This window comes from Bubalus kerabau, chromosome 4, assembly GCF_029407905.1.
Source record: "Bubalus kerabau isolate K-KA32 ecotype Philippines breed swamp buffalo chromosome 4, PCC_UOA_SB_1v2, whole genome shotgun sequence".
Classification (NCBI taxonomy): domain Eukaryota; kingdom Metazoa; phylum Chordata; class Mammalia; order Artiodactyla; family Bovidae; genus Bubalus; species Bubalus kerabau.
Window position 1 is genome coordinate 136,083,602 of NC_073627.1, and position 15,948 is coordinate 136,099,549.

Here is a 15,948-nt window from a genome sequence, read left to right on the forward strand (position 1 = left end):
TGTAGGCAAAACTGGATCAGGTTATTAAGTTCATTGAGTGGGATGACAGCTAACGTACATTAGTTACTTTGTTTTTAGTAACAACTTTATCAACAAATCAGTTCATGTGTGTGCACATGCTAAGTCGCTTCAGTCGTGTCCAACTTTTTGCGACCCTTTGGACTAGTAGCCTGCCAGACTCCTCTGTCCATGGGATTTTCTAGGCAAGAATACTGGAGTGGGTTGCCATGCCCTCCTCCAGGGGATCTTCCCGACCCAGGGATCAAACCCAGATCTCGTATGTCTCCTGCATTGCCAGGTGGATTCTCTAGCACTCAGCCATGTGGGAAGCCCAAATTTGTACACCACACCATTTACCTATTTAAAGTATACAATGCTTTTTTTAAAGGGATATTAGATTTTTAAAGGATGAAAAGCCTATGTTCCTTGGGCATATGTCACTGAAGAAAATGATCTATCTCAACTCCAGGGTCCTTACCTAAGTATCTTTTAGATATTCATAGATAAATAGAAAGAAGGAGGCAGGAAGGGAAGGAAGGAAAGAAAATAACCCAAAATTATTCTCCCTCAGAACACCACCATTTGGGTTTATCTCTTGTTTCTTCACAATGCATCGTGTTTGTTTTTAAACAACTAATCCCACTGAATATGCACTTCTGTATCCTAGTTTCTTTTTTCACTTGATACATCCTAGACGTTTTTCATGCTGCATATTCTTTAAAGGCATCCTTTTCAGGGAATTCCCTGTCAGTCCAGTGGTTAGAGTGCTGCACTTCCACGTCAAGGGGCATGGGTATGATCCCGTTTTGGGGGACTAAGATCCAGCATGGCACACCAAAACAAAACCAAAAAAGGCATCATCTCCACTGCTGGTGTTATTTGGTGGGAGAATGTACTTGATCCAGAACAAGAATCAGTGGCTCAGAAAGGCTGCATTAGTTTGAGGTTTTAATATGTATTGCCAAATTACATTATTTAACAGTTTAACATTGCTTAACCTTCCCTTACATTATTAGCAGTGTCTGAAAGGGTACATTGTACTGTGCCCACTAACGTTTGTTTGAGTTTGCTAGTTTAATACCTGATTTGTTGCATCTTTTTCTCTAACACAGTTGATTTCTTTCCTTAAGGGCATGACATGTTCTTTGGCGTGTTTGACTGCATTATTTTCTGTATCCTTGGAAAGTATTATTTTTAAAAAATCATTTGGTTATTTTTGGCTGCTCTGGGTCTTCATTGCTACATGCAGGCTTTCTCTCGTTGTGGCGAGCCGAGGCTACTCTTCCTTGCAATTCATGGCTTCTCATTGCTTCACTTGTTGTGGAGCACAGGCTCTAATGTTCACAGGCTCATTAATTGTGACGCACAGGCTTAGTTGCTCCAAGGCATGTGGGATCTTCCCCTACCAGGGGTGGAACCCATGTCCCCTGCACTGAGAGGCAGATTCTTAACCATTAGACTACCAGGGAAGTCCTAAAAAGTAGTGTTTTTCATGAGATGATGAGAGTACTGACCACCACAGTCCATCCTCAGCCAATGGGTTAGGATATTTTTTGTTCAACCCTTGGGTGGGGAAGATCCCCTGGAGAAGGAAATGGCAACCCACTGCAGTGTTCTTGCCTCGGAACTCCCACGCATAGAGGAGCCTGTAGAGCTGTGGTGCATGGGGCCCCAGAGAGCCGAGCGTGAGTGGGCACGCACGCCTTGCCAGCCAGCCGCAGGAGACCCTGAGTCGCTGCAGTCTTAGCTCCATTTTCTGGCCCCTCACACAGCTGCTCAGGTTCCCAAACAAGTGGCAGTTTTATTAGAGTGGTTATTTTTAACCAGCCTCTAAACACATCCAGGGTTACATATATGTATAGTACTTTGTTTCAGCTCAATCGTTGTAAAGCAGTGGCAACCACCTTGGAGAAAGGTGATAATGTTTAAGTTCTAGAACTTACTGCTATTGATTTTCTTTGTAAACCAATCCTATTTTTTTTTATATACCCTGGTGGCTTAGCAGTAAAAGAATCTGCCTGTCAATGCAGGAGACGTGGGTTCAATCCCTGGGTCAGGAAGATCCCCTGGAGAAGGAAATGGCAACCCACTCCAGTATTCTTGCCTGGAGAATCCTATGGACATGGCGGGCTACAGCCCATGAGATCACAGAGTCAGACATGACTGGGTAACTGAGCATGCATGCATGCATCTTGATTAAATATTATATATAATAGCTATTATTAATAATAGTATATTATTAATAAATAGTATATTAATTAGTATTAATTAATAGTATATAATTGCTGCTACTGCTAAGTCACTTCAGTCGTGTCCGACTCCGTGCGACCCCATAGACGGCAGCCCACCAGGCTCCCCCGTCCCTGGGATTCTCCAGGCAAGAACACTGGAGTGGGTTGCCATTTCCTTCTCCAATGCATGTAAGTGAAAAGTGAAAGGGAAGCCGCTCAGTTGTGTCCAACTCCTAGTGACCCCATGGACTGCAGCCTACTAGGCTCCTCCATCCATGGGATTTTCCAGGCAAGAGTAACGGAGTGGGTTGCCATTGCCTTCTCCAAGTATATCATTAATAGTGTATTAATAATCATATACACTGATGATGTGTTATTTTCATATATAAATATAACAATAATAAACATTGTAAGGATTATTCGATAGTGTATATAACTGAATTGTCCTGCACTTGAAGGAGCTGCAAGAAGAAAGGAACTGCAGCTCTCATGTTCTCTCCTTTTCTTTCCCAGTTCCCTGAGATGAACGAGGTGAGCCAAGAGGATGAACGCAAAGGCAGTGCCTTGATCCCCTTTGTCATCCAGAACCTGGGCCTCTTGACTGGTTTTGGCATCATGCTAGTCCTCACCATGTACTCGGGACATATCCAGATCGGATAGGGCCCCGCCAGGAGCCAGCGGGGTTGGCAGTCCGGCCCTGGGCTGCCCGACCCCTGGCCCAAGGACACCTCATCCAGGAAGCGGTTCGGAAGAGGCAGTTCTATTAAAAACTGTGACACAGACTCTATTCCTACATTCAAATGTCAGCTGGTTTTAAAAATGCTCTATCCAAGGAATAAGCTGCCCTGGTAACCAGCCTCTCGGTAGTGCCTCTGTCCCTTTCGTCTTCTCAACTCAGTTCAAAAGACAAGCCTAACTTTTCCCTCTGGTTACCTTGGCCACTTTCTCTCCCAACCAGCACTGAGACATTCTGAATCCTTGGCCAGGTGGCACAGAAAGAGAGCCAGGGCTCACAGCTTGGTGAGAAATACTAGGAGGTGAATCTACAGTTTGGGGCTCATAAAATCTCAGTGTGTTTCCTGGGCCTCAGGGTGACCCATTTTTAAGTGAATTTGCCTGTTTTTTTTACAGCAGAAGTACAAAGGACAGAAACCCTCTTATATTTTCAAAGTCTGTTCGGTCGCCTGTTCTGTCAAAGAGATGTCAAAGCTGGAAACAGATGAGCAGGGCTGGAGGAGAGGCAAGGGTCATTGTGTGTGGATGAGGGGAGGGTGTCTTGTCAGGATGGTCACTTATTCCCACTGGGACCCTGGGCCAAAATTGGTTCTGCACCTGGTGTTTTGTGGTTGTCCAGGTGAACAGCAAGTAGTTTGTGTTGCCTGAACCTCCCCTCCTTTCAGATGAACACTGGAGGATGCGGGAGGGCAGAGAAGAGGGACCTCTGAGAAATCCAATGGTTTTGCTACAATTCCCACCCCTCAGCCCCCACCCCCATCTCCTGAGAGACACTTCCACCGCCTCCCTGGCAGCACACTCTAAGCACAGTGACGACACCCGTGTTGGAGGGGAGACCGCACAAATTCACCTCCCTGGACACCAACTCGTGCTGCCAAGTGACAAGCTGACTTTCAGAACTGGAATGCCGCTTGGGGTCTTCTTGACAAGGGTAATCGGAGGTGCAATCAGCGCAGGCAACATTTAGGACTTACTAATGCCACAAGTAACAGTACACATGGTAGAACTCTGAGCTGGGAGGGGAGCATCCTTGGTGTTCACAGAATAGGGGACCCAGGAGCTCCTGCGGCAACCAGCTGGGTCCCCCTTCCGCCCTCACCCCACACCAGAAAGGGCGAATCCTGTATGGAACTGAATATGAATTATGCTAATAACTCTCTTCAGAAAATGAATTGATAGACTCATGTGTGTGTATGTGTGTGGGAGACCGTAGGTCCCCTGCTTGCCCTGTGGAGCCCTCTCCGCAGAGCTCCGGCTGTGAGGGGAGCTCGTCTCCAGGTTCACTAGGTGAATTGCTGTATTATTATCATATTGATAACGTGAGATTCCTCAGCCACTCTGGGGAGCCGACCTCTCCAGAAGCCTTCCTCAGTGGTGCCCGCGGTCGCAGCCCAGGGGCTGTGCTCGCAGACGACCTGTGCGCGTGGCTGACCAGCGCTGGTCCGTCGCCACCACCCGAGCACATTTCTGTTCTGACAGGAAAACTTTTCCACTCTACAGTAATTGAAAGCATCGACTCTGGGTTTTTTTCTTTTTTTTTCCTTTGGGAAACATCCCTCAAACTGGGACTATTCTTGAACATGAGCAGGAAAACCGCTGGTGATGCTTTACAAGTTTTTCTCATCTTGCCTGTTGACTTGGATAGATTTGAGAATGGGCGGAAGGAGGAGGAAAACTCAGTTCTCAAGATTCTAGATGAACTGTCAGGACAGACTTCCTGGTAGGATTACGGTCCAGTTTTTACCAAAGAACCAATTTGAATGTTGGAATCTAACTTTTTATACTGTTGTTATTATTGTCACTGTTAACTGTTTTGAAATGAATCTTTGTCTCTTCTGTTTCATTTTTCTCAGATTGCTTTCAGGAGCTAGCAGGAAATAACACTCAAATCTTAGGACCTTAGATGATTTTGCTTCCCGTAATTTACATCGATGTATTAACTTGATAATTTTAGCATTCCCTGTAGATCTGTCCTTCCTTACAGACACTGGTATCTGGAGTAGAATCCTAAGTAAGTGTTAGTGGGTTTCTAGTCTTAGGAGAAGAGCCCAAAAATGTAACCTTGAGCAAATTAAAAAAATAAAATGTGAGCGGTAGGGTGTTTTCCCTTCTTGTGCACATCCATATTAAGAACTGACTTTCCTTTCACAGACACCTGCTTCAAAGGGGAGTTTTTTCCAAACTGTAACTGGTCCAGAGCCCAGTCCCAGTTGGAGCTTAGGAGGGGTAGAGACACTGAAATTGTGCAACGGATTACCTGTTGCTATTGGCAACAGATTTGCCTCATGAATCGAAAATGTGGCAGTTTCTTTCTGAAGTGTTGGGTTTGCTGTTTCAAGCATTTGTACACATTAGTAGTCTGAGGAGTAGCAAGTTCTGAGGACTTATTTCATGGCTGGCATTAGCATCTTCAGCCTCTCTCCCTTTCTCTAAGGATAACCAGGAAAGTATGTGCAACGTGCAGGAGCCGTGACTCCAGAGGAGGGGTTCTGCTGCTTCTCACCCTCCCCCTGGCTTGCAGGTCTTCTGTCCTTGCCTCCAAGGGTTTTCGTGTCTAGTGTCAACTTAGGTCTCCCTTTCACTGGTCCTTCACCTTGGGTTTTAAAAAGAAAGCTTCTCTTTTATGGTATCCTAAGACCTGTTTTTAGTAAATCCTCTTCCACATGGTAATATGGATATAGCAATATGTTGGAAATCTGCTTAAAAAGAAACAAAAGGTTGTCTGATTTTTGCAAAAGAGAGAGGTTAGCTTTTATTATTCATATTTTATTTTACAGTTCTGCAATTCCATCACAGTATTTTTTTAAATGACTCAGGTGTTATGAAGATAAATTAGAAAACAAAATAAACTTAAGTTATGTGGACTGTAAATGTTTTTATTTGTAAGATTCTATAAATAAAGCTATATTCTGTAACTGTTGAATCCTGTGTCATCTTTTGCAATAAGGTAGGTGTAATGAAAACTGTTGAACACAAGGTGGCGATGATGTCTCACTAACATAAAGCTTCCTTTTGCTGGTCCACCTTATATTTGGAGAGGGGTTTTAGTTGCTAAAGATTCTGCCTGCAATGCAGGAGACCCCGGTTTGATTCCTGGGTCAGGAAGATCTGCTGGTGAAGGGATAGGCTACCCACTCCAGTATTCTTGGACTTCCCTTGTGGCTCAGCTGGTAAAGAATCCGCCTGCAATGCTGGAGACCTAGGTTCGATCCCTGGGTTGGGAAGATCCCCTGGAGAAGGGAAAGGCTACCCACTCCAGTATTCTGGCCTGGAGAATTCCATGGACTGTCAAGTCCATGGGTTTGCAAAGAGTCAGACATGAGTGAGCGACTTTCACTTGCACTTTAGAAGGAACCTCAGATAGTGTAACATGCTCACTTTAAAATGATTAACTTATCTTTCAATGGAGCCCATGACTTTATGAGTGATGGACGGTGTCTCCTAAAAAGAACTTTCTGTCATACTGTTTCACTCGTACAAATCCATGATTTAAAACTTGGAGAATATTTGTTGTTCAGTCACTCAGTTGTGTCCGACTCTGCGACTCCATGGACTGCAGCATGCCAGGGTTTCCTGTCCTTCACTATCTTCTGGAGCTTGCTCAAACTCATGTCCATTGAGTCAGTCATGCCATCCTACCATCTCATCTTCTATCATCCCCTTCTCCTACCTTCTGTCTTTCCCAACATCAGGGTCTTTTCTAATGACTCAGCTCCTCAAATCAGGTGGCCAAAGTATTAGAGTTTCAGCTTTAACATCAGTCCTTCCAATGAAGATTCAGGGTTGATTTCCTTTGGGATTGACTGGTTTGATCTCCTTGAAGTCGAAGGGACTCTCAAGAGTCTTCTCTAACACCACAGTTCAAAAGCATCAATTCTTCAGCGCTCAGCTTTCTTTATAGTCCAACTCTCACATCCATACGTGACTACTGGAAAAACCATAGCTTTGACTATACGGACCTTTGCCGACAAAGTAATGTTTCTGCTTTTTAATATGCTGTCTATGTTTGTCATAGCTTTTCTTCCAAGGAGCAAGTGTTTTTTAATTTCAAGGCTGCAGTCACCATCTGGAGTGATTTTGGAGTCCAAGAAAATAAAGTCTGTCACTGTTTCCATTGTTTCTCCATCTATTTGCCATGAAGTGATGGGGCTAGATGCCATGATCTTAGTTTTTTGAATGTTGAGTTTTAAGCCAGCTTTTTCATCCTTTCACCTTCATCAAGAGGCTTTTTAGTTCCTCTTTGCTTTCTGCTATAAGGATGGTGGTGTCTGCGTATCTGAGGTTATTGGTATTTCTCCCGGCAATCTTGACTCCAACTTGTGTTTCATCCAGCCCAGCATTTCGCATGATGTACTCTGCATATACGTTAAATAAGCAGGGTGACAATATAGAGTCTTGACATACCCCTTTCCCAATTTGGAACCAGACCATCGTTCCATGTCCATTCTAACTGTTGCTTCTTAACCTGCATACAGGTTTCGCAGGAGGCAGGTAAGGTGGTCTGGTATTTCCATCTCTAAGAATTTTCCAGTTTGTGGTGATCCACTCAAAGGCTTTAGTGTAGTCAATGAAGCAGAAGAATATACTTGGTTCATTCAAACCATGTCTCCTGAATGTCTCACAGGGAAAAGTTCTGTCATGAGATTTAAAATTCTAAATCTGCTTTCTCCAATTTATTCAAAAGAGCAGGGGTCTGTTATTTATCTTCGACAACAAAAATGAACAGTAGGGTAAAAGAACTGATGCTAGCAAATTCCCTGGTGGCCAGTGGTTAAGACTTTGCCTTCCAATGCGGGGGTTGCAGGTTCAATCCCTGGTCTGGTAGCTAAGATTCCACATGCCTGGCGGCCAAAAAACCAAAACATAAAACAGAAACAATATTGTAACATTGAATAAAGACTTGGGGAAAAAAAAGAATTGATGCTGTCTTATTACTACATAGAAATTCCCAAATGCCTGTTTCTCAGTCCTTCCTTTTTCTAACTCAAGAATAATATATTAAGTGGCTTCTATTGGAATTTTAAATCGCATTAAGTAGCTGTATTGGACTAGCATCTGATGCAGTTATTCAAAATGATACTCACTCCATCCTCGGCTTGTGCCACCTCTGGATCACCTGCCCAGGTGGGATTAATGCCTCCCTGTGTTTATCAGTTACTGGACTTGCATTGTAGTCGCTTGTTCTTTATACACCAGCTTCCTTGGGGAGGCTTTACCTGGTTTCTCTCTGTGATTCCAGCACCTGCCACACAGAATGAATGAAAAGAGCAAATGGAATGCCTGCAAGCTTTGTGTTGATAGAAGGCCTCCTTATCCACTGGCAGCAGTTCCTGTTGTGTTTTTACTGTCTTTGATGTTGGTTTTGCTAATTCCTTGTTTCCTGGTCCTTCTTTAGAAACAGAAGTTTGAGAGAGGTGAACTTGTGGCCAGTATAGAATAGAGTGGGCTTCTGTGGTGGCTCAGTGAGTGGTAAAGAATCCACCTGCCAATGCAGGAGACAGGGATTCGATCCCTGGGTCAGGAAGATCCCCTGGAGAAGGAAATGACAACTCACTCCAGTATTCTTGCCTGGGAAATCCCATGGACAGAGGAGCCTGGTGGGCTACAGTCCCCGGGGTCGAAAAAGAATCAGACACAGCTTAGTGAAGAAGCAACAACCTAGGATAAAGCCGAGCAAAGCAAACAGGTCACTAAGAAGGTTAAAACTTCGATCTTGGCCATCTCTTAGTAATACTGTTTATCAGCTAAGCCATTTGGGACATTTTTGGTAGAAGGTGTAACTCTTGGCCAGATAACTCCGAGGTCAGGGGCAGCCGCCGAGAGGAGCTACCCGGCGTCCGAGGTCAGGGGCGGTGGCTGAGAGGAGATACCCCGCGAACGAGGACAGGGGCGGTGGCCCGGAGGAGCTACCCCACGCCCCCGCACCCGAGGCCAGGGGCGGCGGTCGGGAGGAGCTACCCTACGCCCGAGGCCAGGGGCAGCGGCCGGGAGGACCAACCCCACGTCCAAGGAGCGGTGGCTGCGCGGGCGCAGGAGGGCCTAGAGGAGCTATCCCACATTGAAGGTCAGGAAGGGCGGCGGTGAGGAGATACCCCTTGTCCAAGGTAAGGAGCAGCGGCTGCACTTTGCTGGAACAGCCGTGAAGAGATACCCCACGCCCAAGGTAAGAGAAACCCAAGTAAGACAGTAGGTGTTGCAAGAGGGCATCAGAGGGCAGACACACTGAAACCATACTCACAGAAAACTAGTCAATCTAATCACACTAGGACCACAGCCTTGTCTAACTCAATGAAACTAAGCCATGCCCGTGGGGCGGGTATGGCAGAGAGATCTGACAGAATGTGGTCCACTGGAGAAGGAAATGGCAAACCACTTCAGTATTCTTGCCTTGAGAACCCCATGAACAGTATGAAAAGGCAAAATGATAGGATACTGAAAGAGGAACTCCCCAGGTCAGTAGGTGTCCAATATGCTACTGGAGATCAGTGGAGAAATAACTCCAGAAAGAATGAAGGGATGAAGCCAAAGAAAAACAATACCCAGCGGTGGATGTGACTGGTGATAGAAGCAAGGTCCGATGCTGTAAAGAGCAATATTGCATAGGAACCTGGAATGTCAGGTCCATGAATCAAGGCAAATTGGAAGTGGTCAAACAAGAGATGGCAAGAGTGAACGTCGACATTCTAGGAATCAGCGAACTGAAATGGACTGGAATGGGTGAATTTAACTCAGATGACCATTGTATCTACTACTGCAGGCAGGAATCCCTCAGAAGAAATGGAGTGGCCATCATGGTCAACAAAAGAGTCCATAATGCAGTACTTGGATGCAATCTCAAAAATGACAGAATGATCTCTGTTCGTTTCCAAGGCAAACCATTCAATATCACAGTAATCCAAGTCTATGCCCCAACCAGTAACGCTGAAGAAGCTGAAGTTGAACAGTTCTATGAAGACCTACAAGACCTTTTAGAACTAACACCCCAAAAAGATGTGCTTTTCATTATAGGGGACTGGAATGCAAAAGTAGGAAGTCAAGAAACACCTGGAATAACAGGCAAATTTGGCCTTGGACTACGGAATGAAGCAGGGCAAAGACTAATAGAGTTTTGCCAAGAAAATGCACTGGTCATAGCAAACACCCTCTTCCAACAACACAAGAGAAGACTCTACACATGGACATCACCAGGTGGTCAACACCGAATCAGACTGATTATATTCTTTGCAGCCAACGATGGAGAAGCTCTATACAGTCAACAAAAACAAGACCAGGAGCTGACTGTGGCTCAGATCATGAACTCCTTATTACCAAATTCAGACTGAAATTGAAGAAAGTAGGGAAAACCACTAGACCATTCAGGTATGACCTAAATCAAATCCCTTATGATTATACAGTGGAAGTGAGAAATAGACTTAAGGGCCTAGATCTGATAGATAGAGTGCCTGATGAACTATGGAATGAGGTTCGTGACATTGTACAGGAGACAGGGATCAAGACCATCCCCATGGAAAAGAAATGCAAAAAAGCAAAATGGCTGTCTGGCGAGGCCTTACAAATAGCTGTGAAAAGAAGAGAAGCAAAAAGCAAAGGAGAAAAGGAAAGATATAAGCATCTGAATGCAGAGTGCCAAAGAATAGCAAGAAGAGATAAGAAAGCCTTCCTCAGCGATCAATGCAAAGAACTAGAGGGAAACAACAGAATGGGAAAGACTAGAGATCTCTTCAAGAAAATTAGAGATACCAAGGGGACATTTCATGCAAAGATGGGCTCGATAAAGGACAGAAATGGTATGGACCTAACAGAAGCAGAAGATATTAAGAAGAGGTGGCAAGAATACACAGAAGAACTGTACAAAAAAGATCTTCACGACCCAGACAATCATGATGGTGTGATCACTCATCTAGAGCCAGACATCCTGGAATGTGAAGTCAAGTGGGCCTTAGAAAGCATCACTATGAACAAAGCTAGTGGAGGTGATGGAATTCCAGTTGAGCTATTCCAAATCCTGAAAGTTGATGCTGTGAAAGTGCTGCACTCAATATGCCAGCAAATTTGGAAAACTCAGCAGTGGCCACAGGACTGGAAAAGGTCAGTCTTCATTCCAATCCCAAAGAAAGGCAATGCCAAAGAATGCTCAAACTACAGCACAATTGCACTCATCTCACATGCTAGTAAAGTAATGCTCAAAATTCTCCAAGCCAGGCTTCAGCAATACATGAACCGTGAACTTCCTGATGTTCAAGCTGGTTTTAGAAAAGGCAGAGGAACCAGAGATCAAATTGCCAACATCCACTGGATCATGGAAAAAGCAAGAGAGTTCCGGAAAAACATCTATTTCTGCTTCATTGACTATGCCAAAGCCTTTGACTGTGTGGATCACAATAAACTGTGGAAAATTCTGAAAGAGATGGGAATACCAGACCACCTGACCTGCCTCTTGAGAAACCTATATGCAGGTCAGGAAGCAACAGTTAGAACTGGACATGGAACAACAGACTGGTTCCAAATAGGAAAAGGAGTACGTCAAGGCTGTATATTATCACCCTGCTTATTTAACTTATATGCAGAGTACATCATGAGAAACGCTGGGCTGGAGGAAGCACAAGCTGGAATCAAGATTGTTGGGAGAAATAACAATAACCTCAGATATGCAGATGACACCACCCTTATGGCAGAAAGTGAAGAGAAACTAAAAAGCCTCTTGATGAAAGTGAAAGAGGAGAGTGAAAAAGTTGGCTTAAAGCTCAACATTCAGAAAACGAAGATCATGGCATCTGGTCCCGTCACTTCATGGGAAATAGATGGGGAAACAGTGGAAACAGTGTCATACTTTATTTTTTGGGGCTCCAAAATCACTGCAGATGGTGACTGCAGCCATGAAATTAAAAGACGCTTACTCCTTGGAAGGAAAGTTATGACCAACCCAGACAGCATATTGAAAGGCAGAGACATTACTTTGTCAACAAAGTCCGTCTAGTCAAGGCTATGGTTTTTCCAGTAGTATGTATGGATGTGAGAGTTGGACTATAAAGAAAGCTGAGCGCCGAAGAATTGATGCTTTTGAACTGTGGGTGTTGGAGAAGACTCTTGAGAGTCTCTTGGAAGGCAAGGAGATCCAACCAGTCCATTCTAAAGGAGATCAGTCCTGGGTGTTCACTGGAAGAACTGATGCTGAAGCTGAAACTCCAATACTTTGGTCACCTGATGCAAAGAGCTGACTCCTTTGAAAAGACCCTGATGCTGGGAAAGATTGAGGACAGGAGGAGAAGGGGACAGTAAATGATAAGGTGGTTGGATGGCATCACCGACTCAATGGACATGGGTTTGGGGGGACTCCGGGAGTTGGTGATGGACAGGGAGGCCTGGCGTGCTGTGACTCATGGGGTCACAAAGAGTCGGACACAACTGAGGGATTGAACTGAATGATCTAATGTGATATACCTGGGCTTGTCAAGAATAACAGGTTTAAATCCCAGAGGAGTGAATCCTTTCCATCCTTCTGAAATAAACTGAATTCCATTCTATTTAAATAGAAAAAAAAAAAAAAAAAAAGGTTGTTGGAAAAGATCCATAGGTCCTTATCAGCTCTCAGCTAAGTATGTTTAGAGCTGTCAGCCCCAAAATATTTTTCTCTCCAACATCACAGTTCTTGCCAGATGTCTCTTCAAGGTTTATTTTAAAAGAAGGAAGGGAGTTCACAGACTATGCTTCCTGTATAAGAACAATCTTTGACCCTGGCAGTGGGTGGGATTCTGAAACAGTGGCATCAATTATAGTTAAGGAGTAATCCCAAAGTGCTCTACTTCCGGTGATCAGAAGCCAAGAAGGAGTTCTTTCTTCCATTAGGTTCTGAATATTTTTCTCCATCTGTGGTTTGCTTATCTCCTGAGGTTCCCTAAGAATAGACTCAGGCAATAATCCACAGAGTTTTTATAAGTGTACACATTAGAAGAAAGCCATCAGGAAATTCCAAGGAGAGGCCCCTGAAAAAAAAATTTGTTTTCAAAATGTATCTTTTTTATGACTGGAAACAGCATAAGTGTGCATCCATCATAACATCCATACATAAGCATATCATAAAAATGTCACAAAAACATAACAAGCCTCCATACATTTTAAGTGTTTTGTAGGTTTTTCTTTTGTTTTCTCTTCCGTTTCTTGTGAGCCATGATCATTCCTTTTATACGCCTTTTACAGTTTCCACCCCCCCCCCCCACATAGGGAGCCCAGAAACATGTGCTGAATCTCTTTGAAACAAGGAATCTCAAATAACATATTGAAAAGAAATCTTTGATGAGGTGATTCTAAATGAAATGTGCTCTTAAAGTATATATCATCCTGTATTTGGCTTTGTGTGTGTGTGTGTGTGAAGTCATTTAATAGGAGTGATGGGGTATTGTTATCACTGTCCGTGTAGCGGGTGGTAGGCAGACAAGCAGACCTGGAGTAAAAGGCTGTTCTGGCCCTAGGCTGGCGGAGGGGAGCACACTGAAGGCACAGGGGAGACGTGTAAGGAAGGTCCACAGTCTAGGCCCACCCAGCTAAAGCAAGAACTGAATGAAAAGGGACTGACCTAGTGGGCTTCCCAGGTGGCTGGCACTAGTGGTAAAGAACCTGCCTACCAGTGGGAACAGTGGCAGACTTTATTTTTGGGGGCTCCAAAATCACTGCAGATGGTGACTGCAGCCATGAAATTAAAAGATGCTTACTCCTTGGAAGAAAAGTTATGACCAACTTAGACAGCATATTCAAAAGCAGAGACATTACTTTGCCAACAAACATCCGTCTATGGTTTTTCCAGTAGTCATGCATGGATGTGAAAGTTGGTCTACAAAGAAAGCTTAGCACCGAAGAATTGATGCTTTTGAACTGTGGTGTTGGAGAAGACTTAAGAGTCCCTTGGACTGCAAGAACATCCAACCAGTCCATCCTAAAGGAAATCAGTCCTGAATATTCATTGGAAGAACCGATGCCACTCCAATACTTTGGCCACCTGATGTGAAGAACTGACTCATTTGAAAAGACCCTGATGCTGGGAAAGATTGAAGGCAGGAGGAGAAGGGGATGACAGAGGATGAGATGGTTGGATGGCATCACCGACTCAATGGACATGAGTTTGGGTAAACTCCGGGAGTTGGTGATGGACAGGGAGGCCTGGCATACTGCGGTCCATGGGGTCGCAAAGAGTCTGACACGACTGAGCGACTGAACTGAATTGAACTGGACCAATGTGGGAGATATAAGAGATGTGGGTTCAAACCCTGGGTTGGGAAGATGCCATGGAGTAGGAAATGACGACCCACTCCATTATTCTTGCCTGGAGAATTCCATGGACAGAGTAGCCTGGTGGGCTACAGTCCAGAAGGTGGCAAAGAGTTGGACATGATTAAAGGAACTTAGCATGCATGTTCCTAATGGTCCAGTGGTTAAGATTCTGCACTCCCAATGCAGGAAATAAGATCCTGCATGCTGCATGGTACAGCCAAAGGAAAAAAAAGAATTAAATAAAGAGCAGCCCTGAGTGTGGGAGATGGGGAAAGGGAGGGCACCCATGCCCACAGCCCACATTCAGTGCTGCCAGATTTGTGGCCCACCTCCTGGCCAGACCCTCTGGTCCAGCCGCCCCAGGTACTTCCCTGCGTGAACCAGGCAGGCTCTCTGTGCAGCCACTAGCGTGGCATAGACCTTAAAACAGTGGTTTGTTATAGCTTAGTTGCTAAGTCCTGTCCGACTCTGACCCCGTGGACTGTAGCCCACCAGGCTCTTCTGTCCTGCCTATGATTTCCCAGGCAAAAATACTAGAGTGGGTTGCCATTTCTGATTAGCAGTGATAAAGTATTCACATATTGCGGTTTGGGGAAGTCATTCTGGCTTATACATGACATAACTTGAATTTTACGCTAACTAAAACAGCCTTGTTTGTGGCATATCAAACATACATTGTACATCTGCTTTAATGATCAAGAAAAGGGTACACTGACCCAAAGTAAAGAATGTCCATGTGAAAAGTAAAGATTCAATGTCTCCCTTCCTGGGACACCAGTGCTGATATTCCTTCAATGATACAACTCCCTTCCCGGGTGCTGAGGTCAAACTGACTCGCTGTGTATGTGTTTTTTTTTTTTTTTAAAAAAAAAAAACAAAACCTTGAAGGAATGTATCCCTGACTTGTTGAGTGCTCTTTGTTCTGTGTGTGTGTGTGTGTGTGTGTGTGTTAGTCACTCAGTTGTATCTGACTCTTTGTGACCCCATGGACTATATAGCCCACTAGGCTCTTCTATCCATGGAATTCTCCAGGCATGAATACTGGAGTGGGTCGCTATTCCCTTCTCCAGGGGATCTTCCTGACCCAGGGATCAAATCTGGGTCTCCCGAGTTACAGGCAGAGTCTTTACTGCCTGAGCCACCAGGGATGCACTCTTTGTTTTGACAACATATAAAACTGCTGAAAACCTGTCTCTCCAGAGCAGTTCTTCAGAGTTATCTGCGATGCTGTCTTCCAAGCCATCGTCCTTCAGTTCAGTTTAGTTCAGTCACTCAGTTGTGTCCGACTCTTTGCAACCCCATGAATCGCAGCATGCCAGGCCTCCCTGTCCATCACCAACTCCCAGAGTTCACCCAGACTCACGTCCATCGAGTCAGTGATGCCATCCAGCCATCTCATCCTCTGTTGTCCCCTTCTCCTCCTGCCCCCAATCCCTCCCAGCATCAGTCTTTTCCAATGAGTCAACTCTTTGCATGAGGTGGCCAAAGTACTGGAGTTTCAGCTTCAGCATCATGCCCTCCAGAGAAATCCCAGGGCTGATCTCCTTCAGAATGGACTGGTTGGATCTCCTTACAGTCCAAGGGACTCTCAAGAGTCTTCTCCAACACCACAGTTCAAAAGCATCACTTCTTCGGTGCTCAGCCTTCTTCACAGTCTAATTCTCACATCCATACATGACCACAGGAAAAATCATAGCCTTGACTAGACGGACCTTTG

General features: G+C 44.8%; 1 protein-coding gene across 6 annotated transcripts in view; it reads left to right on the top strand.

The window, feature by feature from the left end:
- Positions 1 to 5,881, top strand: part of SLC39A14 (solute carrier family 39 member 14) — a 63,846-nt gene extending 57,965 nt beyond the window's left edge. For all 6 annotated transcript variants that reach the window (XM_055578708.1, XM_055578705.1, XM_055578707.1 and 3 more), the window contains one exon: positions 2,745 to 5,881. In XM_055578708.1, the coding sequence (XP_055434683.1) occupies positions 2,745 to 2,891 (147 nt within the window). In that variant the 3' untranslated portion in view covers positions 2,892 to 5,881. The remainder of the gene's footprint in view (positions 1 to 2,744) is intronic.
- Positions 5,882 to 15,948: the final 10,067 nt, after the last annotated feature.